Source organism: Triticum aestivum, chromosome 3D (assembly GCF_018294505.1).
Source record: "Triticum aestivum cultivar Chinese Spring chromosome 3D, IWGSC CS RefSeq v2.1, whole genome shotgun sequence".
NCBI classification, from domain to species: Eukaryota; Viridiplantae; Streptophyta; class Magnoliopsida; order Poales; family Poaceae; genus Triticum; species Triticum aestivum.
In genome coordinates, this window is record NC_057802.1 from 400,598,315 (window position 1) to 400,620,841 (window position 22,527).

Consider the following 22,527-nt stretch of genomic DNA (forward strand, 5'->3'; position numbering starts at 1 on the left):
ATTACTCGCACAAGAAACTCTATATATTGTTCAAAAACTTTATTGGTCGACCGTACAAAGTAAAAAAAAAACGTCGCGTATTCGGGGGACGGAGGTCGTTTCCGTGGAACCCGAGATCCCGTGGATGCGGTGTGATATTGATTCGGCTCGCGGGGTCCGATGTGTGTTCATGTGCAGGATCTCGGATGCGCCGCTGGCATTCCCTGTAGCCGCATTCACCAATGCACGGGGAAGCAGACGGCGGGGGCCGTGGTCCTCGATAGAAAAACGACCGACGGGGAGTCGGGGACGGGGTCGACATAGCGCACGCCGTTTGAGCCGACGGCGTCAGGGAGGATCCACCGCGCCGACCGGATCACGAGCCGAGCCCGCGCGCCGCGGACTCCCCCGCCTCGCACGGCGCGGGACACGGTCGCTCGCTCGCACCCACCGACGAGGAGGAGGCGTCGCCGCTTTTCTTCTCTTTCTCGCGTGCGCTGGAGCGGAGTCTACGAAAGGCAAAGCACTTTTCCCGCTGCCCCCCTTGTAGATTCAAGTATCACTGGGAGAAGAAGGGAACGATAAAAAGGCTCTGTGTTTATTGTCATAGTCGCAAAATCATAAAATCGCAGGGGGTTTCATGCACAAGAACAGCGCACCAAATAAACATTTCAGATTTATTACGACTGCATAGCATAGCAGCAGCCAGTTCACACTGTGTCGCTGTCGCCCATTACTGCTCCGTCGTCGTTCACAGCGACGCCAACGCTGCACCCAGACCCCGCGAGATCCAGAGCCCAGCACTAGCAGGTCGGGGAGGAAGAAGGTCCAGGACCCGCGAGGCAGGGAGGCGATGGCGGGCAGCGGAGGCGGCGCGTACCGGGCGGAGGACGACTACGACTACCTCTTCAAGGCGGTGATCATCGGCGACTCCGGCGTCGGCAAGTCCAACCTGCTCTCGCGCTTCACCAAGAACGAGTTCTGCCTCGAATCCAAGTCCACCATCGGGGTCGAGTTCGCCACCCGCAGCCTCCAGGTCGACGGCAAGGTCGTCAAGGCCCAGATTTGGGACACAGCCGGTCAGGAGAGGTGACTGCCTGCTTGCCTCCCGTCTCTTAATTACTACTCCTACCTCTTGCCGCTTCCCGTTAATAACTGCTCAAATCGGTAGTAGTAGTAGTAGTATGCTCGCCAGTATGGATTTGCTTTGCTTGCTTCATGATCTGCTTCTTAGGAACCAGGATGCTACCTTCCCTTGGCCATTCATTTGCTCTATCAAATTAGTTTGGTGATGCTGGTAATCGGGTGATTGCTGCATTTTTGCTGCCAGTGTAGACGATCTTGGTAGAGTGTGCACGGATGTGGGTTGGGGTGGAGTAGTAAATCAGCGGCGAGTAGCAAATGAGGTATCACTGCTTGGTATCCCAGTTCACGTCTGGGTTTCACTTGGTTGCTCCTGCAGGGTAGATTGGACGCCCAGTTGTGATTTAGCGCTTGGGAATTCCGTGTCTTACATCTATAAGTTTAGTGGTTTGGGGATGAAGCAGTTGAAATCATTGTTTGTGAACTAGTGGTTGTAGTTTCATCTTTCATTGGCGTGCATACATAAATCAGTGGAGAGATGCATCGTGATATTGTTGGATTGTGCACCAGCACACTTGGTGTGACCATGCGAGGGGTGTGATTGGAGAAGGTAAGGTGTGTCACAAGTATTGGAAGATCTGTTGGTGTGGCCTTGGGGATGAAATGACCACTGCAGAGGGTTCATCTTGCTAGATCTCACGGTAGAACTTAGTCATTGAATCACTGTGCTTCTGCATCATGTGGTGGCATAATTACACTTGTACAACATAAGTTGGTTCCCAACTTAGAGCATCTCCAATAGATGATGTAAAATACATCACCAATAAGTGGTTGGAGTAAAATTACATCACCAAAAAGTGGTTTTTTACATCACCAAAAATGTGCAACTCCAACGATGATGTAAAATAGGGCAGCCGCGCGGCAGCCGCTCCAATAGATGATGTAAAAATAGGCCAGCAGCACAACAATTTCAAGATCATCGCACACATAATCAACAATATGCCAAATTCAACATCAACTTCAGATAAGTTTTTCGACAAAGGATGGATTTTATTGACTCAAAATGAAGCATCAAGTAAATACAAACATAATGAGCACGCATCCGGCCTCTGCATAGCTAGGATGCACACAGCCAACACGAACGCACACACACAAAAAAACACGACAGCAAATAGCAAAGTCATACAAGACCAAAGCTATGCTTAAGCGAGATAAAAAAAACCTCCAAAGCGATCAAAACAACGATCGACAAACTACAACAACGACCATATCCGCACCAACCATGTCTTGTCATCACAAGGACAACGAGGTTCTTCAACAGCAACACCTTCAGGAAGGAATGACGGTCAAGCGTCGTCGTTGCCGGATTCAACAACCAAATGTTAGAATCTAGGTTTTCACCCTGAAGAACGAGTCCAGAGCACATCGGAGCAATGCCTTCAACAAGGTATCATTGCCAGGTATAACCTCGGGTCAACCTAGGGTTTTCACCCCGGAGCTCAAGACCGGGTGCTCGGGAAGCACCACCAAGTCGAAGTCAATTATGTGTTGTCGCCGCCACTTTTCTGTGATCCCGGCAACTACATGCACTGGGTTAGAAATCCATCGCCGCCGTTGCACAACCATATCCTTTGGGTTCAAGCCATTGTCCATAGATTGCCTTTCATCGCCGAAGGCAAACTGGCCGAAGTGAGATCAGCCAAAACTCACAAAGAAGCCTTCCGACTGAACCCCACACCATCGGTACGAGAGGCGAACCCTCATGAAGAATTTTTTGTGGCCACCGCAATCTGGGCGCCGACCTAGGCCGTATGTCGCTGATCCGTTGCATGGCTTCCATAGATTGACTGCCAGAAATAGCAGGCCCAAGGCAAAGGACTAGCCAGGAACCAAGCCCGTAGAAGGATCCGCACAAATCGCATCCGTTGCATCAGATCCAAACAGGGGGCAGATGGACTCACCGACCTGCAGCCAAGCCATGAACGGGTAGAACCCTTCATCACGGAGGAGCTATGCCTCATATGGAGTTCCCACCGCGCGCCGGCCGGGCCAAACTATCATTGATGAGCAGCAGTAGCGCAAGCAGATCACAAACCAGATGCCAGGCCAGATCGGGAGAGGAGGGTCAGGGGATGGGATGGCGCAAGTGAAGTGAGGTGGCCCACCGCCGCCGGCGACGGCGAGGAGGATCGAGAAAGGAGGGAACCGAGGTTGCTGGCGGCTGGGGTGCCTCCAGAGTCGCGAGAGCGATCCCGGAGGCAGGGCTGTTTATTGATTGGATCTGGCTTTAATTTGAAGCAAAAAAAATCATAGTTCATGATCCAACAAACAAGAGTGCACATAAACATAAAGATAAAACATAGTTTGCAGTTCTTCCCTTCGCATTCTCAACAAAACCCTTCTCTTCCATGTCAAGATTCTCATCATGAAATGTTGTACCATATTCTTGCGATGGAAAATCTTGAGAGACAAAATCTTCGGTCACAACATTTATCATGCGCATAAATGTGTCATCATCAAGACTACAAATGCACATACACACAATCTCACATTCTATTCATATGAACATGACAAAAAAAATCAAAAAAGAAGATTTTTTTTTACGTTTACGACATTTCATCAAACATGTTGGAGACGATGGCCGAGGGCGTCGACAGCTCCTCCTCCATGGCCGGCGGCAGGGCTTGAGGTGATCGGGGAGCAGGTGTGCCATCAGCAGCAGCACTTGCTGCGGGTGACGGCGGCACCGAAGCAGCAGAAGCAGCCGCGGCTGCCTTCATCTTCTTTGGCCGGGACGAAGCTGCTGCGGGGTCGCGTGGCAGCCACTTCGAGCCTCCACCACGTGGTTTGGCCGCGGCAGCCTTCTTCTTCGGCGGTGCTCCCATTCCGGTGGCGGCCACAGGACGGTGGGTGGGGGGGGGGGTGTGGGGGTGCGAATCCGGCGCGGTGATCTGGGGGAGGCATGGCGGCGGCGGGAACGGCGGGAGACGCGGGGGTGGCCATGGCGAGGAGCGGCAGTGGCGGCCGCGGGGTCCATGGGGTTTGGTGGTGGGAGGCGGGAAGGCAGGCAGGCGGTGGGAAGTTTCAGCACGGCAGTTGGGGGTGCGCCGTTGATCAGCTAGCTGTCTTGCCAGCAACTGAAGCAGCAGTTCATCGAAACCACTTTAGAGGAGCAACATAATTTTTTGGAACCGAGCTACCCCCATCATTAACAGAAACAATGGTCACACAAAAGTAGGGGATGCAGAAAATAAGGAGCGGTTTTGATGCATCATCAGGAAACCCACTGCCTACGGCTCGGACACAGGTTATAGGATGAAAATCTGATTGCAGAAAATAAGGAGCAGTATAAATTGCAGCGCTAACAGTCTTGATTTGATAGTTTTTCTGCTATGCTATGTTTACTAGACTATAGATATACATATCCATGAATTGGTTCATCAAGGGAACTCTTGCATCATTGATAGGACAATATGATAGCTATGTGATTCCCGTTCGAGAATAAAGTGTTAACTAGGAAACAGGTCTCACAAATTTATTTTTATCCATCAACAAAATGACTCACATGCTACTGGAACTTGCACATTGAGAAATTAGATCTGAATGCTATGCTACTGTAATGGGAGACAATCATCCAATGCAAAATACAAAATAAGCTAGGGTGGAGACAGTTCCTTTTCTCTAATTTATCAATAAAAGTCACCTATCATTACTTATGGAGAGATACAGGGAGCAAAAGAAGGACTTGCATATGTGTTCATTGACTTGGAGAAGGCCTATGATAAGATACTGCGGAATGTCATGTGGTGGGCCTTGGAGAAACACAAAGTCCCAACAAAGTACATTACCCTCATCAAGGACATGTACGATAATGTGTGACAAGTGTTCGAACAAGTGATGTCGACACTGATGACTTCCCGATTAAGATAGGACTGCATCAGGGGTCAGCTTTGAGCCCTTATCTTTTTGCCTTGGTGATGGATGAGGTCACAAGGGATATACAAGGAGATATCCCATGGTGTATGCTCTTTGCAGATGATGTGGTGCTAGTTGACGATAGTCAGACGGGGTAAATAGGAAGTTAGAGTTATGGAGACAAACCTTGGAATTGAAAGGGTTTAGGCTTAGTAGAACTAAAACCGAGTACATGATGTGCGGTTTCAGTACTACTAGGTGTGAGGAGGAGGAGGTTAGCCTTAATGGGTAGGTGGTACCTCAAAAGGACACCTTTCGATATTTGGGGTCAATGTTGCAGGAGGATGGGGGTATTGATGAAGATGTGAACCATCGAATCAAAGCCGGATGGATGAAGTGGCGCCAAGCTTCTGGTATTCTCTGTGACAAGAGAGTGCCACAAAAGCTAAAAGGCAAGTTCTACAGGACGGCGGTTCGACCCACAATGTTGTATGGCGCTGAGTGTTGGCCGACTAAAAGGTGACAGGTTCAACAGTTAGGTGTGGCGGAGATGTGTATGTTGAGATGGGTGTGTGGCCACCCGAGGAAGGATTGATTCCGGAATGATGATATATGAGATTGAGTTGGGGTAGCACCAATTGAAGAGAAGCTTGTCCAACATCATATGAGATGGTTTGGGCATATCCAGCGCAGGCCTCCAGAAGCTCCAGTGCATAGCGGACGGCTAAAGCGTGCGGAGCATGTCAAGAGAGGTCAGGGTAGACCGAATTTGACATGGGAGGAGTCCGTTAAGAGAGACCTGAAGGATTGGAGTATCACCAAAGAACTAGCTATGAACAAGGGGGCGTGGAAGCTTGCTATCCATGTGCCAGAGCCATGAGTTGGTCGCGAGATCTTATGGGTTTCACCTCTAGCCTACCCCAACTTGTTTGGGACTAAAGGCTTTGTTGTTGTTGTTTGTATGATGTCTAACTCATGTTATACTTGTGGGATATTTTCTGTTTAGCGTGTTGATACTTTTACCTTGTAAGTAGACATTTGTTCTGCTTTACCTCTGGCTTCTTAGAGATAGACTCGTATGCTTTTACCAAAGGAACATTACTAGTTACTTCTATGACCTCTAACTGAGGATACTGACTATGAAGTCGAGGATTGTTTGCTCAAGCCCACCATGTTGCTCTTGTTTATCTGGTTTTAGTGGTGAGGAAAAAGTGTGGCCCATCCCATGTCTCTTGCCCTTATCAGTGGCACCGCTAGCAGTTGGCATATGAATTCAATTATTCTGTAGTTTCATCACTAACAAAGCTTTCATCCTTGACACACAGTGTATATTGTATGACATTTCACATCCGAATAAAACCTTGCTAAGAGATTGCACTGTTCATTCTGAGATCTGCTGCACTGTATGATATTTGATGTTCACAACATTTATTTTCACTCTTGTACGTAATTGCTGTTTGTGTAGATCAGTTCTAGCACGACTGGTGGAATCAACACTGGTCACTAGCAGCACCTTTTTTTTTTGCATCCCTTTTTTGCTCAGTTATATGATTGCCTGATATTTTTCTCTTCATTTGTCAGATACCGTGCTATCACAAGTGCCTATTATAGAGGAGCAGTAGGCGCGTTGCTTGTGTATGATGTCACTCGCCGTGCTACATTCGACAATGTGGCGCGCTGGCTAAAAGAGCTGAGAGATCACACTGATTCTAGCATTGTTGTCATGTTAGTTGGCAACAAATCTGATCTTCGCCACTTGGTGGCTGTTTCAACTGAAGATGGGCAGGAATATGCTGAGGCGGAGTCACTGTACTTCATGGAAACATCTGCATTAGACGCGACAAATGTAGACAACGCTTTCTCGGAAGTTTTGACTCAGATATACCGAATTGCGAGCAGGAAGACGGTTGATGCAGGAGACGACGGCTCATCTGCCCCGAGCAAAGGGGAGAACATAAATGTGAAAGACGACGTGTCTTCGCTGAAGAAAGCTGGCTGCTGCTCGAGTTAGGGTATAGATGCATTATTATTTGCTGCGTTTTCTACTAGTTGGTGTATCTTGTATTGCAACAAAACAGATTTGTTGATTCTCTCATTTTGCTGCGGTTATGGTGATGGTTAGGTTGGTTCAGCTTTCACCTGAAACAGTTATGTCAGATTGATAATGATATTCTGCGAGTACTTTGTTTGCAGTAGGATCTGAGCAATATCTCACTGTTTATTTTTATCAGAACCATGTACTTTGTTTACAGTACGAGAACTGCATGTAATGTACAGTATTATGACAGACACAGAAAGTACAAGCAGGCAAAGAATCCTGCATAAGTAGAGAAAACACACTAAAAACAACCTGTGAACTTATAACAGGCAAATTTGAACATTTCCATTACTAGCAGTGGCCCATTGGCGAGCATCGTCTTTCATTTGCAATTGGTGTGTGTTCGAACTTAAGCTGACGCAACAGTATTAAAAACCAGATTTAAATATAACCCATAACTCAAGAAGAAACAAAAGCGATCACGCTATGAATAGTATGTTAAACTGGCCTCTGAATTTCGGCACTTCCATGATTTCTTTTTTTTTGAAGCAAATCAAAAGACTTGCCATTTCATTGATTAAGGAAGACGTTTTTTCTAAACAAGGCACTTCCACAATATTACTCGATTATTAAGACCTGAATCGGTGATTTGTTTTTTTCTTGAGCTATTTTTCATTGATTTGTTTTTTTCTTGAGCTATTACTCGATTATTAAGACCTGAATCGGTGAAATGGTAGGTTTCACTTGTGCACATGTGAAATGGTAGGACCCCCTCCTTAACAAATGTATGGCATTTTTTATGCCCTATGCAAAACCAAAAAACGTCTTACATTTTGGTACAGAGAGAGTATTATGTTTGCACTTTTTAGCGCGTGTTTCGAAGTGGGGCTGTGGAGGGTCACGTAATTAGCAAAACAGGCCTGCCAGTTTTTCTTTTCTTTTGAGGTTCGTCACTGCGGGCTGCGGCAGTTGACATTGGTAGGCCCAGGTGGGTAGGTACGCGGTGGTTTGTTACCTACCAAGCAGCCCAGCCCACGATAAGAGGGCCAGGCTTGGCAACGATCAATGTCTCCCTCTCTCTCGCTCGCTTCTGCAAAAAAAAAAAAATGTCCCTCTCTCGCTCACGTCAGTGAGAACAGCTTCCAATTTGTTTTCTCTTGCGGGTTTGATTCTTCAGCTAAGGATAATGACTCAAAAAAGGACGCAACGTCATATGTTTGATCCGTCGATCGTAAACTTGGCCGGATGTGGCATTTTTCTACGATTGCTAGCTGTTAGCCCTTTCCCCTCGTCTATGCCTTCTTGCACTTTTCATCGTTTGTCCCTCTCTCTATCTCTTTATAGCATCCAAGTAAAATCATAGTACCGTTACAAGTTTTTTTTTGCCAAGACATGATAATCCTGGGACGCAGAATCATTGAACAGCTAATCCCAAAGGTACTTACTGAAATTAATGCCGTGGAAGGTGGATCAATAAGCATGTGATGAAGGGTTAATTCGTTCAAGCCCCCCCCCCCCCCCCCCCCCCCTTCCTTTAAACAAAACATGGGTGGGAGAATCTCTGCTGCGATGACGCTGTGATGCAGAGCAGTTCGTAGATATAATACCTGTGGGTGTGCTTCCTAACTCGTAGGATAAGATAGTTAAGCGTCCTTTGGAGTGCTAGGCGAGAGCACTACGAATCTACCTACTCACCATCCATCGGTTCCCAACTCCTGGAGCATCGGCTCGAATACAACGCCAAGCATTCGCACGTATTCCCTCTTGTATTATGAGACAGATGGAGTAGTACTCATTCATTTCGCTTTTCTTGCCTGCCTGGATGGCTGGATAGATGGGTCAGTTGAGTTGGCTCGATCTTTTCATGCCAGGCCCAACCCAACCCAACCCAATAATTTGTTTGTCTGGTTGTAGGCAGATTCCTCTCCCAAAAATATCACGACCGGGCAGGGGGCCGACCGCGACAGGGCACGAATACGGTACAGGGATAGAGACCGAATTAAAGACATCGCACTCAAAGACGGCGTACTTGACCCGGTCCAGCACGCAAAATTTCCCGGGGATTGGTGGAGCCGTCCGTGCCGCGCCGTGGCATTTGCCCCGCCGGCCCGCGCCAGGCACCAAATTACCGAGCCGGCCGTGGCCGGCAAGGATGGTGGCGCGGCAGGGCACGCGGATCCGCGTGGCGAGGCCGGCATGTGGCGGCCTCGTGCGCATCCCCCCAACCGCCACCATCCCGCGCCACTTGCCCAGTTCGCCGCCACTTGCCCGCCAGCCTCTGCGCCGGGCGAGGAGTGTGTGTGTGTCTATCTGCGGTGCGCTGCGCGTCACGGGTGACGAGGAGAACGCATGAAAATGCCAACCTTTCGCTGCTTTTCGGTGGAACCGGACGTGCATCGTGGCCGGAACTGCTCCCGGAGCGGCGCGGGCGGCACAGCGCAAGCACGGGCACGGCCTTGGGTACGGCGAGCGCGACGGAACCGAGGGAGTAAAATAAGCGGAAACACCCTTGAACAGCGAAATCCCTTTGATCTGATCCAGGCTATGTACTACACCTCCAAATTACTCCGGGTAAAAACTACGGCCGGAGGAAAGGAAAAGAAAGGGGGAAAACGGGATCGGAACGGGAGGGAGGCGCGACGGTCAGGAGCAGGGCGCGGTGGCCGCCAGGGCGAGCTCGCGCCGGCGGCCGAACACGATGGCGCACTCCGGGAGCTCGCCCAGCCCCGCGAAGAGCGCGTCCTCCCCCTGCAGCTCGCGCTCCCAGTCCTCCGGCGGCGGCGCCACGTCGAACGCCGGCACGTACAGCGCCGTCCGGGGCCACGTCGGGTACTGGTCGAACCACCCGAAGTCGAAGCTCTCCTCCTCCTCCTCGGCCGCCGCGGTCACCGTCGTGATCGCCGCGGGGTCGGCCAGACCGATGACAGGCTTCTGCTCATGTTCCTCCTCCTGCTCTTGCTCCGGCGCTTCAGGCCCTTGCTCGGGCTGGCACTCCACCGGCGTGCCAGGCTCGGGCTTGGGGTCCACCAGCCGCGGGGAGGACTTGTTGGGGTGGCAGCCGGTCTTGGGCGCCGGCCACGGGTGGTTGTGATCGTAGGAGTAGGTGACGAGCAGCACGGTGGGGTCGGCGCGGCTGCGCTCCACCTGCTTCCTCGCCGGGCACCCCTTGGAGCTGCTGCAGCGGTAGTACCCCCTGAACACAACACGCGACAGCAATTCACACAAATCAGACGAGCCTATACTTACTTAGTAAGTGATAATTTAATTGCCACAAATTACCAGCCTGTCCTGCAAAGCTGTATCTACGCGTAGTACTTACCGCGGGTAGGGGGATCCCTTGATGGGCTTCTGGCCGTACTTGCGCCACGCCCACGAGTCCGGCGGCGGCGGGCCCTCGCCGTTGGTCTTGGCCCGCTCGCCGCACTCGGCAATCGGCACCGACACCACCCTCTTCTCCACAGATCTCCGGCTGCAAGAAATCGGCAAACAAACATACTCAATCCTCCGTTGTTTCAAGAAGAGTAAACCAATACTAATCGAGATTCGAGTGGTTCCATGGATCGAGATGTGCATGTGTGTATGTACCTCCGCTTGGGCGGCGGCAGCGGGGACGAGGGCGAGGGTTGGTCGCGCTTGCTCTGGCCTCCGCCGGGCGACTCGGCGTCGGCGGGCGGCTGCTCGTCGACGGAGTCGGCCCGCGGCGAGTCCGTGCCCGTGCTGCAGTCCGACATCGGCGGCGCCTAGCCTAGCCTAGGTATCCACGCCCGGCCCCGGCGGAATCGGATACGGGCGGAGCTATCTAGCCTCTGGACTCGTAACAGAAGTCCCGGCCCGGCGGCTGGCTGGCTGGCTGGCTGCCCCGGATAAAAAGCTCAAAGCGAAACCAACCCCCACTTTCCGAAAGCGTATATATCTGTGGGCTGGGCTTTGGTGATGATCACTGGCTACCGCAACAGAGTGTACTATCAGGGCGAGGGGAACGGAGGAGGAGGGGGTGTAGTAGTACAGGGCCGGGTCGAGTGATGGGGGGATGGTGGAAATGGTGGCGGATGGATGGATGGATGGGTGCAGCTTTCAATGATCCGCCCCCCTACTACGTGCGCGTTTGTATATGTGCGCTGGTGGACGGACGCTTTTGTTTATGCGCACGATGTTGCCATCCACCGGGTGCAGCGCGTACTACTGTGTGGAAATGGACGTGTTGTGTGTGTGCGCGCAGCGTTTTCGCCTGTTTGTTTAGCGTTCCGCGCAGTCCCGCCTCCGGCTCCGGGTTCTGGATTGGATCGCTCTCCCTCTCACGCTGTTGCGTATGGGAGGGCAGGAGCGAGAGGAGGAGGGCGACGTCTTGGGGCGATTAAATTAGCGGAGGCTGCGATGGCGACGCCCTCCGTAACCGATCTGGCCAATCATGTCCGCGGCCTTGCCTCCCGCCCCATGTACACACATGGCGCATCTTTTCCCTTTGTTTTGTGCATGTGCGGAGCCGGAGCGAGATGATGATGATGTACTTTGCCGCCTGCTTGCCTGATCCAGCGAGCCGCCCGTGATCATGTACGTAGCAGGTGTCGGGTTCGCTAAATTCGGTACCGATCCAACTGGAGCATCAGATTCTACTTGGACGGCCAGGATACGTCGATGCACACTACCGCTCTGTGCATGTTTTTCAGTTTTTGACCCGTAGCGCAAGCGGAGTGTTCTGAGTACTGCTTGCTACATCGATCGATCATACTCCATGCGCCATGCAGTTGCTCTGGTGAACACACTATTTCGTGTCGAATCATTACAGACCCTGTAGAACTGGCTACTTTTGCAAGTACTAGCACGGCTGCAAGCGTACGCGCAAAAACCGATTACTGTCGTACGTATGCAGGCACGTAGTTGGTCGAAGGTGAATGGCGAGATCCATCCATCAGATCAGATGGTGCCAAGGTTCATCCATCCATCAATTAATGATCCATGTGAGTCGCTGGGAAACTGCACTGCGGCTACTTGTTAATTCCATCTTACACTGTCAGTACTCCACGGTATCTTTACACGGACTCTGCCTGACAGAAAAAGCTTGTTAATTTTGGCGTGGGTATTGTATTGCTGCTTTGGCAGTACATATAGCTAACTAATGCATACAGCCTGCCAAAAGAAAAATCAGAGTACAACACAAGATCGATGCAAGATAATACTACTGGGAAGTGGTCCCGGCGTTCAGCGCCATCGAGCTGGTGCTTGGGTTCCCATGCCAGCGAAATGCGTTCCCACGTGCACTTTTTTCTCTCTCTCGGCGACACTAATATGTGATTTTGACGTGCTCCAACTCAAGTCTGTTCCCTCTCGTCCATATGATGGCATCTAGATTCTAGAAGCCTTATTTTGCCGGCCTCTTCTCATTTTCAGGCTTCCCGGTCCTGACCCCGACCATACAATACTCTTTTCGTGCCTTTAACCGAAGTGTGCCCTTTTCTTGTTTCATCCGTGATCGTTCATTTTCTCGATTCCTACTAATTTGCTCCATGAAGCTTTTTCTTTTCGGGTGAAAAAATTACTCCATGCGATCCAAAAAGGAAGCCATGACACCTTTTTTTTGGATCGGAGAGAGTATTGCACGTTCGATTAAGCAAACAGAATTTTAAAAATAGTAAAAAAATCAATAAAAAAGTGGAACTCTTTTGCGACAAGTATAGTCTAGCATAATTCTCATGTTTATATTATTTGGACAAAATGAGCTATGTCGTATTTTGAGCGAAAAAACAAAAGTGCAGCTACAAAAACCGTGAACAGTAGTGTTTATATAGTGTTAATTATGTTGTATTTTGCTCAAAATATGTTGTGAATCATTTTCATTTTTTTCCCGAAACTTCTAACATGAGTATTATCTAGACCATCTTTCTTGCCACAAAGCTTCAAAACTATTTGATTATTTTTCTTAAAAGAATATCAATTCAGGTGCCCCTAGACCTAAGTTCCATGGTGTATTTTTTGGTAATAATGTCCTTCAATCTGCCAGCTTCTGTTCTAATGCACTTGGAGGACCTGAACCAATCCACGTGATGGTTCTACCCTCTAATTTACCAAAGTTGCTAAACAATCGCTAACATTATTTTCAGTTCGCCTTACATGAGTAGTACAAGTTTCATAAAGAGAGGGAAGATATTTAATTTCCTAGGCCAGAGAGGAGTGTACTGATCTATCCAGATCTCGTGCCTGGATCAACTATACTGCAACGAGCGAGTCCATCTCAACTGCAATAGAAGAATCACACCTCTATAATGCTAAATACAATTCCTCCATAGCCGCACACAACTCTGCCTCAAGAGCATCCCGACACGAGAAAAGTTGTGTGGGAAGAAGAAGAAACACCCTTGAAATCTGAATCGTGTCGGCTCCAGCAAGTCCATCAGCGGAGTAAGATCCATCAACATTCCTTTTCATCCATCCCTCGCTTGGTGCATCCATCTGGCTAGGTTATCAGAGATTCTATCATGAGAAACTGGCCTCATTATTTCATGTGTGGGCTTAGATAAGTGGTCATAATATACCACCGTCTTCCCATTTGTAGGATCGGCCTTCGAGTTTAACTTCACAACGATTAACGAATGAAGGTAGCTACATAGAAATCTTTGTGAAATGTCAAGTGGTGGAGGCTCCTTATGGTGCACTACCTCATTCCATATATGCGAGCAACACCACTGATTCATAAGTAACATGCAACGATCATTCTCGGTCACGGGGTCCAAGGCATGCAATAGCCACTCTATGTTAATGCTCTTCGCCTTGGCAAGGACCAGCAACCTCCAGACCTCTGCCATTTTTGAACACAAAGATAGAACCAAAGGGCATCGACACAAGGCATGAAAGCAATCCTCTGGTTCACGGCACAAACTGGGCATATGCTTGAAACCTCAAGATCATCCTTATGCTTATTCTACCAAGTAGCCAAAGAATTGGTGGTTGCTCGCCAAGCAAAGTTGCGGACAGTGGGGGGCACGTTTATAGTCCAAATAATTTTCCAGTAAGACCGGCAAGCTGTAAGGGCATATTTATCCCTTAGTTGTTTTGGTGATTGATGACAATTGCTTTTGCGGACTAATCGTGTGCGTTGAATATTTCAGACATCTCATCACTACGCACAAGACGATTTGGTACCCCTCGAAGACTATTGAAGACGGCGTTTCTCTACGTTTCTTTTCGGTGGTTTTGAGTTGTAGGAAAGCCGTACTATTAAGAGGGGGTCCGTTTTGGAAAGGTTTGGGTGGAATCATCACGTACACGTCTTCTCCATTTGCACCTCCTTTCCTTTGGCACTTTGGAGCATCCTCTGTCTTTTCTCGTCTATGCATATTGTCTTGTTTGCTGAGCTTGGACTTGCGGTAGTACTGCTCCTAGGAGCGGTAGTACCGCAAGCCCTTGCGGTAGTACCAAACCCTGGTGCGGTAGTACCGCAAGCGCCCACGGTAGTACCACTCCTTTGGAGCTGTAGTACCGTGGTCCCCAGGCCAGGTGCTGCTGCGGCAGCAGTTGTAGGGGCGGATGTAATTTTTTACATCCACGCCCTACGCGGTAGTACCGCGCCCTGCGCGCGGTAGTACCGTGCGGTCTGGCCTGGCTCAGCAGCGGCGCGGTAGTACCGCTCCTAACGTACACTACTACCGTGCCGGATTTTTGCATTGACTCCAACTCAGCGGAAGTTGCCACGGATGTATTTTTATATGTCCGTGCCTTCCCAAAATCTGGAACATCCCTGCCTTGCGGTAATACCGCAAGGGGGGGGGGGCGGTAGTACTGCGCCAGTGGTTCTACTGCCCTCTGCTTCAGTGCATTTGGGCTGTCCTGGTTTGTGCTGCTCGGGCGGTAGTACCGCGGGGCCCTGCGGTAGTACCACATGCCCTTGCGGTAGTACCGCGGCCCTGGCGCGGTAGTACCGTGCTGCACAGGCTGGGTTGGTGGATAACGGTTGGATTTGTCCCTCCACTATATAAGGGGTGTCTTCTTCTCCGAGTTGACTACCTCTTCCATTCCCAAGCTCCATTGTTGCTCCAAGCTCCATTTTTGCCCGATCTCTCTCTCCCTAGCCAATCAAACTTGTTGATTTTCTAGGGATTGGTTGAGAAGGCCCCGATCTACACTTCCACCAAGAGAAATTTGATTTCCCCACTAATCCCTTGCGGATCTTGTTACTCTTGGGTGTTTGAGCACCCTAGACGGTTGAGGTCACCGCGGAGCCATATTCCATTGTGGTGAAGCTTCGTGGTGTCGTTGGGAGCCTCCAATGAAGTTGTGGAGATTGCCCCAACCTTGTTTGTAAAGGTCCGGTCGCCACCTCCAAGGGCACCAATAGTGGAATCACGGCATCTCGCATTTTGTGAGGGCGTGAGGAGAATACGGTGGCCCTAGTGGCTTCTTGGGGAGCATTGTGCCTCCACACCACTCCAACGGAGACGTACTTCCCCTCAAAAGGAAGGAACTTCGGTAACACATCCTCGTCTTCACCGGCTCCACTCTTGGTTATCTCGTGCCTTTACTTGTGCAAGCTTATTTGTGTTATATCCCTTGCTTGCTTGTGTGCTTGTTGTTGTTGCATCATATAGGTTGCTCACCTAGTTGCATATCTAGACAACCTACTTTGATGCAAAGTTTAATTTGGTAAAGAAAAGCTAAAAATTGTTAGTTGCCTATTCACCCCCCTCTAGTCAACTATATCGATCCTTTCAATTGGTATCAGAGCCTCGTCTCTTTGTTAAGGACTTTGCCGTCCGAAGAGTATGGTTGACACCGTAGACGGTGTGGAGGAGCACTCCGGTGCGAATCCGGTCTCGTCTACGGCCGATGGGGGAACCGCGGTCTCTCGTGAGGAATTCAATGTGGCTTTGGACACATTGAAAACCTCCATGACGACCGAGGTTGAAAGCATGTTTAATAAATTCATTGAAGGGCTTAAATTATCCACCGCACCGTTGAAAGTGGGTGATCCCACCAACAAGGTGACGGATGCTAACTCCGACAAGGGGGAAGCTACTAGTGAAAAGGCTCCTTCTTCTAGTGGTAAAAATGGCACCGGCATCTTTGCCCATGTGGAACCTCCACTTATTTATGGTGGACCGATTCCCTCCACTCATTTAAATCATGTCGGTCCTCCTCCTAAGATTGTGAAAAATGAGGACTTTGATTCTTGGGTTTATCGCTTTAAGCGTCATTTGAACCATGTTAACACTAACCTTTGGAGAATCATTGAAGAAGGTTTTTATCCGCATGACCGAAGCAACTTCACTCCTAGAGAAGCCGCGGATAATCAATTCAATGAGAATGCTCTCTTCATCATCCAAGATGCAATTCCACCCGAAGATCTTGCTCATCTCCGGCCCTTCACCATGGCCAAGGATGCATGGCGCCAAGTTGTCTCGCTCTATAGGGGAAGCGCAAGCATTCAGCGCTCCAACTATGAAGTGGTGCAAGATGAAGCCGATGAGTTTGCAATGAAAGAGGATGAAGAACCTCGTGAGCTTTATCGCCACTCTCGCCGTCTCACTCCGAGATCATGGGAGCAAGGAGACGGATGACAATTGGATCAAGCGCAAGTTCCTCAAGGCCATGATGCCTTACAACAAGGCCATGTCCTCCGTCATTCGTGAAAGGCCGGATTTCCACACCTTGTCCTCGAGTGAAGTATTGGATGAGTTCGTGGCAATGAGTATCTTGGACAAGATCGCCGACAATGCGGTGTTACGTTCTCAAAGAGCAAAGAAGCCCAACCTTGCTTTGAAGGCCAAGGTTTGTGTGGAAGAAGAGGATGAAGAGGAAGAAGAGGAGAGCAATCCCCAAGATACAAAGTATGCTTATCATGAACACATGGCTCTTGCTTCAAGGCAATTTTGGAGTAAGAAGAACTCAAGGCCCAACTTCAAGAAGAACAACTCAAGTGGCGCGAAGGTCAAGCAACGAGTGAGGACTTGCTATAATTGTGGCAACGTGAGCCACTTTGTTGCGGAATGTCCCTATGATAAGAGGGAAGACAATGGTGGCATGCTCATCCGAAAGGACAAGGCCAAGTCTTTTCCCAACAAGAGCAACTGCACCAAGAAGACTCCTCCCAAGGGGTTGGTAGCACAAGAAGATTATAATGAGGATGATGATGACGGTGAGTCGGTTGCTGTGGCCTCCATTGCCATTGCAACAACTCCACGGGTGTCCCTCTTCGACTCACCCAATGAGAACATCACCGCCAAGTGCCTCATGGCTAAAGCCACCAACAAGGTAACCCCCAACATCAAAACTACCATCATTAATAATCCTTCTTTGACGGATTGCATTGATGAACATGAGGGGTCTAGTGTGGAGGAGAATGAATTTGAGTCTTTTATGAGTAAGCTCAAGGGTAAATCCAAGAAGCACTTCTTTGCTCTCTTGGAACAACTTGGTGAAGCCAATGACATGATCGAGGCTCAAGAAGATACCATCTCTAAGATGGAAGGGCATAGTCATGCCTATGCCGATGAGATTTCGGATCTTTCCAATGCTCTTGAGGAAGAGCGAGGTATTCGTTTGGCTCATGAGGAGTCATACAATATGCTCTTGTTGTATCTCGTGTGCTAAACTCCGAGAAGGCCAAGCTTGGGGTTGATCTTGATAGACTCAAAGAGGAGTTTGATTTACTTGACAAGGCTCACAAGGTCTTGAAGGGTGCTCATGCTAGCCTCAAAGAGTCTCATGATCAACTCCAAGTAAAGCTAACCAAGGAGAAAGCCACCTTTCCTCATATGGTTTAATTGATAATGCAAATGCTACTAACCCGTGTTGTGAGCATGTGCATCTTGTTGAGGAGAATGCTAAGTTGAAGGAGCAACTTGAGAAAGGCCTTGTGTCGTGCATACAAGGTGAGAAGAACCTCAACGACCTTTTGAGCAATCAAAAGGAAGTTGTGGCCAAGGAAGGGATTGGGTTCACACCCAAGTCCAAGAACAAGAAGAAGAATGACAAGGCCAAACGACCTCCCCCTCTCAAGCAAACTTTTGTGAAGGAGGGAGAGGGTGCTTCTAAGGAGAAGAAGAAGAACAATGTGAAGGGTGGTGATGCTAAGAAGGGCAATGCACTCCCTTCCAACAAAGCCGGCGACTTTAACCCTTCTTATGTGTTATGCCGTGCTAGTGATGGACATGTTTATGCCAAATTTGTTGGTTCTTCTTATGAGTACATTGAATGGTCTATTTGGGTTCCTAAGACCCTTGTTACTAACATCAAAGGACCCATTACAAAATGGGTACCTAAAACCAAGCATTGATTTCTTGTAGGTGTTTGCTTCCGGTGGGGGATCATGGTTGCTCGATAGTGGAGCAACTAATCATATGACCGGAAGCAAGGACTTGGTGGTGGATGTTCACAAGATTCCATCTATGCCCACCAATGTCGAGTGGGGTGATGCCTCGTCCTCTAAGGTATTGGGACTTGGCAAGGTTGTCATTTCTCATGATCTCACGATCGAGAAGGTCATGCTTGTTGAGTCCCTTGCATACAATTTACTTTCCGTTCGACAACTTGCACTCATGGGCTTTGCCACTTTCTTTGATGTTGATACCGTGGCCCTCTTGTGGAGCAAGACTCTTAAAGTAGCCTTTGTTGGGCATGTCGAGAACGGTCTCTATGTGATTAACTTTTCGGAGCGACCCACTAAGACCGCGACATGCCTAATGGCTAAAGTTGACGTGGGATGGCTTTGGCATCGCCGTTTAGCCCATGTCAATATGAGATCTTTGCAAAGTCTTCTCAAGGGGGACCATGTCCGTGGACTAACAAATGTTAGTTTTGCTAAAGATCGTGCTTGCAGTGCTTGTATCGAAGGAAAGCTACATGAAAAGGCTCACCCTCCCACGACTATCATTTACTCGAAGAGGCCTTTGGAGCTCCTTCATTTGGATCTCTTTGGGCCTCCATCCTTTGATAGTCTTGGGGGTAGAAAGTATTGCTTGGTGATTGTGGATGACTATTCAAGATACACTTGGGTATATTTCTTCAAGAGGAAGAGCGAGACCCAACAAACCGTCATTGACTTTGCAAATGAAGCCCAACGTCAACACAATGCAAAGATCTTGACAATAAGAAGTGACAACGGCACCGAGTTCAAGAACTACACCTTGGATGAGTTTCTTAGTGATGAGGGGATCAAGCATCAATATTCCGCACCTTACACCCCTCAACAAAATGGTGTAGCGGAGAGGAAGAACCGGACGTTGATGGATGCGGCAAGGACCATGATGGCGGAGTTCAAGTCTCCATACAACTTTTGGGCCGAAGCCATCAACACCGCGTGTCATGCATCAAATCGGCTCTATCTCCGCAAAGGCTTGAACAAGACTCCATATGAGATACTCACCGGTAACAAGCCCAACCTCAAGTACTTTCGGGTGTTCGGGTGTAAGTGTTTCATTCTCAAGAAAGGTGTTCGTTTGTCTAAATTTGAGGCTAGAGCTTATGAGGGCATATTTGTTGGTTATGCTACAAACTCTCATGCTTACCGTGTCCTCAATAAGTCCACGGGACTTATTGAGGAGACGTGTAACGTGGAGTTTGATGAGAATAATGGCTCCCAAGTGGAGCAAAGTGGCACTTGTGATGTAGGTGATGAAATTCCTCCTCAAGCCATAAGAAGAATGGGAGTTGGTTTATCCTACCCATTGAGGAACCCCTTGTGGCCGAAGGAGAAGGACAATGCTCCACTCAAGTGGAGCCATCACCAACCCAAGGCCCACACGCTTCCGAAGAACAAAGTGAAGGCCCTCAACCTCATGAACAAGACCAAGGGCAAGATCAATCTCGAGACGGTGTTGAAACACCAAGTGATGCCCAAGGTCAAGTTCTCTCCTCCGAGCAAGTTCAAGATCAAGAGCATCCTCAGATCAAGAACAAGCTCAAGACGGCGCTCAAGATGATCAAGTGACCGCTCCTCGACTCACCCCCGAGGAGGAATTGGAGCGTCGTGCCGCCAAGATTGCATCCAAGCTCTCCACCAAGGGTCATCTCATGAAGAATGTGCTTGGAAGCATTCAAAAGGGGGTAAGCACTCGTAGACAATTGTCAAACTATTGTGAACATCACGCTTTTATCTCTTGTGTTGAACCCCAAAAGGTCTATGAGGCGCTCGAAGATCCGGATTGGCTCAATGCCATGCATGAAGAACTCAACAACTTCGAGTACAACAAGGTGTGGAGATTGGTGCCAAGGCCAACGGGGAACCACAATGTCATTGGAACCAAGTGGATATTCAAGAACAAGCAAGATGCTCATGGGACCATCGTTCGCAACAAGGCAAGATTGGTAGCACAAGGCTACTCCCAAGTCGAGGGTATCGACTACGGTGAAACCTTTGCTCCCGTTGCTCGCCTTGAATCCATTCGTTTGTTGATTGCTTATGCTTCCATCATAACTTTAAGTTACAACAAATGGATGTGAAGAGTGCTTTTCTTAATGGTCCTATTAATGAGTTGGTATATGTCAAGCAACCCCCCGGGTTCGAGGATCCCTACTTCCCCGATCATGTGTATCAACTCGATAAGGCACTCTATGGCCTTAAGCAAGCCCCACGTGCGTGGTATGACCACCTTACCGAGTTGTTGCAAGATCGTGGATTTGAAGTTGGGCAAATCGATCCCACTCTTTTTACTAAGAAGGTCAAAGGGGAGTTGTTTGTGTGCCAACTATATGTTGATGATATTATCTTTGGTTCCCCTAACAAAGCTTTCAATGAGGAATTTGCCGCTCTCATGACCTCAAAGTTCAAGATGTCTTCGATGGGAGAGTTGAAGTTCTTCCTTGGTTCGAAGTCAAGCAAAGAAGAGAAGGAACCTTCATCAACCAAGCCAAATACACTCAAGACATGCTAAAGAGATTCAAGCTAAGTGATGTCAAGCCGGCTTCCACTCCAATGCCCACCAAGTGCCAACTTGACATTGATCCCAATGGTAAAGCGGTGGATCAAAAGGTATATCGCTCCATGATTGGCTCCTTGCTTTACCTTTGTGCATCTAGACCGGATATCATGTTGAGTGTGGGAATTTGTGCACGGTTTCAAGCCGCACCTAAGGAAAGCCACTTTGTGGCGGTCAAGCGAATCTTTCGATATTTGGCTCATACCCCAAACTTTGGCTTATGGTACCCAAGAGGAGCAAACTTCAAGCTTGTAGGTTATTCGGACTCGGATTGGGCGGGAGACAAAGTGGATAGGAAGTCCACTTCCGGAGGGTGCCAATTCCTTGGTTGCTCTTTGGTAAGTTGGTCTTCTAAGAAGCAAAGTTGTGTGTCTCTCTCGTCCACCGAAGCGGAGTATGTGGCGGCCGGTAGTTGTTGTGCACAACTTCTATGGATGAGGCAAACTTTAAAGGATTACGGTGTCATTTGTGACAAAGTGCCTCTTTGGTGTGACAATGAAAGTGCCATCAAGATTTCTCTCAACCCGGTGCAACACTTCAAGACGAAGCATATTGAGATTCGGTATCACTTCATCCGGGATCACATTAGGCGAGGGGAGATCGAGCTCAACTACGTCAACACTCATGATAACCTTGCAGATATTTTCACGAAGCCCTTGGATGAAGCAAGATTTCGCGAGTTAAGGCATGAGCTAAATATCATTGATTCGAGCAATGTTGCTTGAACCCTTGCACATCCCACCATACTCAACTTGTTATCTTGTTTAGGTGTAGGCATGGACATAGGGGGAGTGTTGTTCTCTCAATGAACTCTCCCTCCCCCCATTATGCATAAATTGATCAACTCTTTCACATTAGCCATTGTTGATGGTACTTGTGCTTCAAAGACGAGTTTTGGTCATGGGCCCAAGGATAATTCTTCGCGGTGCCATACCAATTGACTCAAACATAGGTGGCTCCGGCCACCGCCCTCTCTCTAGAGAGGTTGTGTTGAGTGTTTTAGTCCTTGTTGTCTCTTGTCTTCCTTTCGTCGTGTCGATCTTGTTTGAGTTGTCTCGTGTGTCAGCATTTTGGTGTGTCCGTTCGCTTGAAGGTTGCCTTGCAAAGACTTCGTTTTCCCTTTCTTGAAACTTGCATCTTCTTGAGCACACGATACTACCGCGGCCTGCCACAGTACTACCGCGTGAGGAGCGCACGGTACTTCCGCACCCAGCGCGGCAGTAATTTTTTACTGCCGCCTGGGGGAGCGGTACTACCGCCCACGGTGCGGTACTTCCGTCCGGGCGGTACTACCGCGATGACGCGCGGTACTACCGTGCTGTCGAGGGCGCGTGGGGGTTAAGAGCAGGCAGGGGAGTTCCAACTCCCCCATACCCATTCGTTTGTTTCTCTCCACGCCGTCTCTCTCTCTCTCTCTCGCTCAAGAATGGCACCGGAGACCCTCGCTGGATCTCTGTCTCCGGCCGCTCTCCTTGGATTCCGACCAGTGGGATCGTTCCCCACCACTTCCTCTTGCCATGGAACAAGGTTTCTCCCCAAATCCATCTCTCCTTTGTTCATTCTTTCACTTCTAGGTTTTTGGGGAGATGCATGTTGTTCTTGAGA

At 49.1% G+C, this 22,527-nt stretch overlaps 2 protein-coding genes across 2 annotated transcripts; one reads left to right on the forward strand and one right to left on the reverse strand.

The window, feature by feature from the left end:
• Window positions 1–670: 670 nt before the first annotated feature.
• On the forward strand, window positions 671–7,158 carry LOC123079171 (ras-related protein RIC2). Its single transcript, XM_044501859.1, has 2 exons — window positions 671–1,068; window positions 6,559–7,158. The coding sequence occupies exons 1-2, from the start codon at window positions 833–835 to the stop codon at window positions 6,986–6,988; spliced, it is 666 nt and encodes a 221-aa protein (XP_044357794.1). The 5' UTR covers window positions 671–832; the 3' UTR covers window positions 6,989–7,158.
• Window positions 7,159–9,524: 2,366 nt separating this feature from the next.
• Window positions 9,525–11,118, reverse strand: LOC100049033 (probable WRKY transcription factor 65). Its single transcript, XM_044501860.1, has 3 exons — window positions 10,601–11,118; window positions 10,335–10,484; window positions 9,525–10,208 (listed from the first exon to the last, which is right to left on the reverse strand). The coding sequence occupies exons 1-3, from the start codon at window positions 10,744–10,746 to the stop codon at window positions 9,659–9,661; spliced, it is 846 nt and encodes a 281-aa protein (XP_044357795.1). The 5' UTR covers window positions 10,747–11,118; the 3' UTR covers window positions 9,525–9,658.
• Between the last annotated feature and the right edge of the window lie 11,409 nt (window positions 11,119–22,527).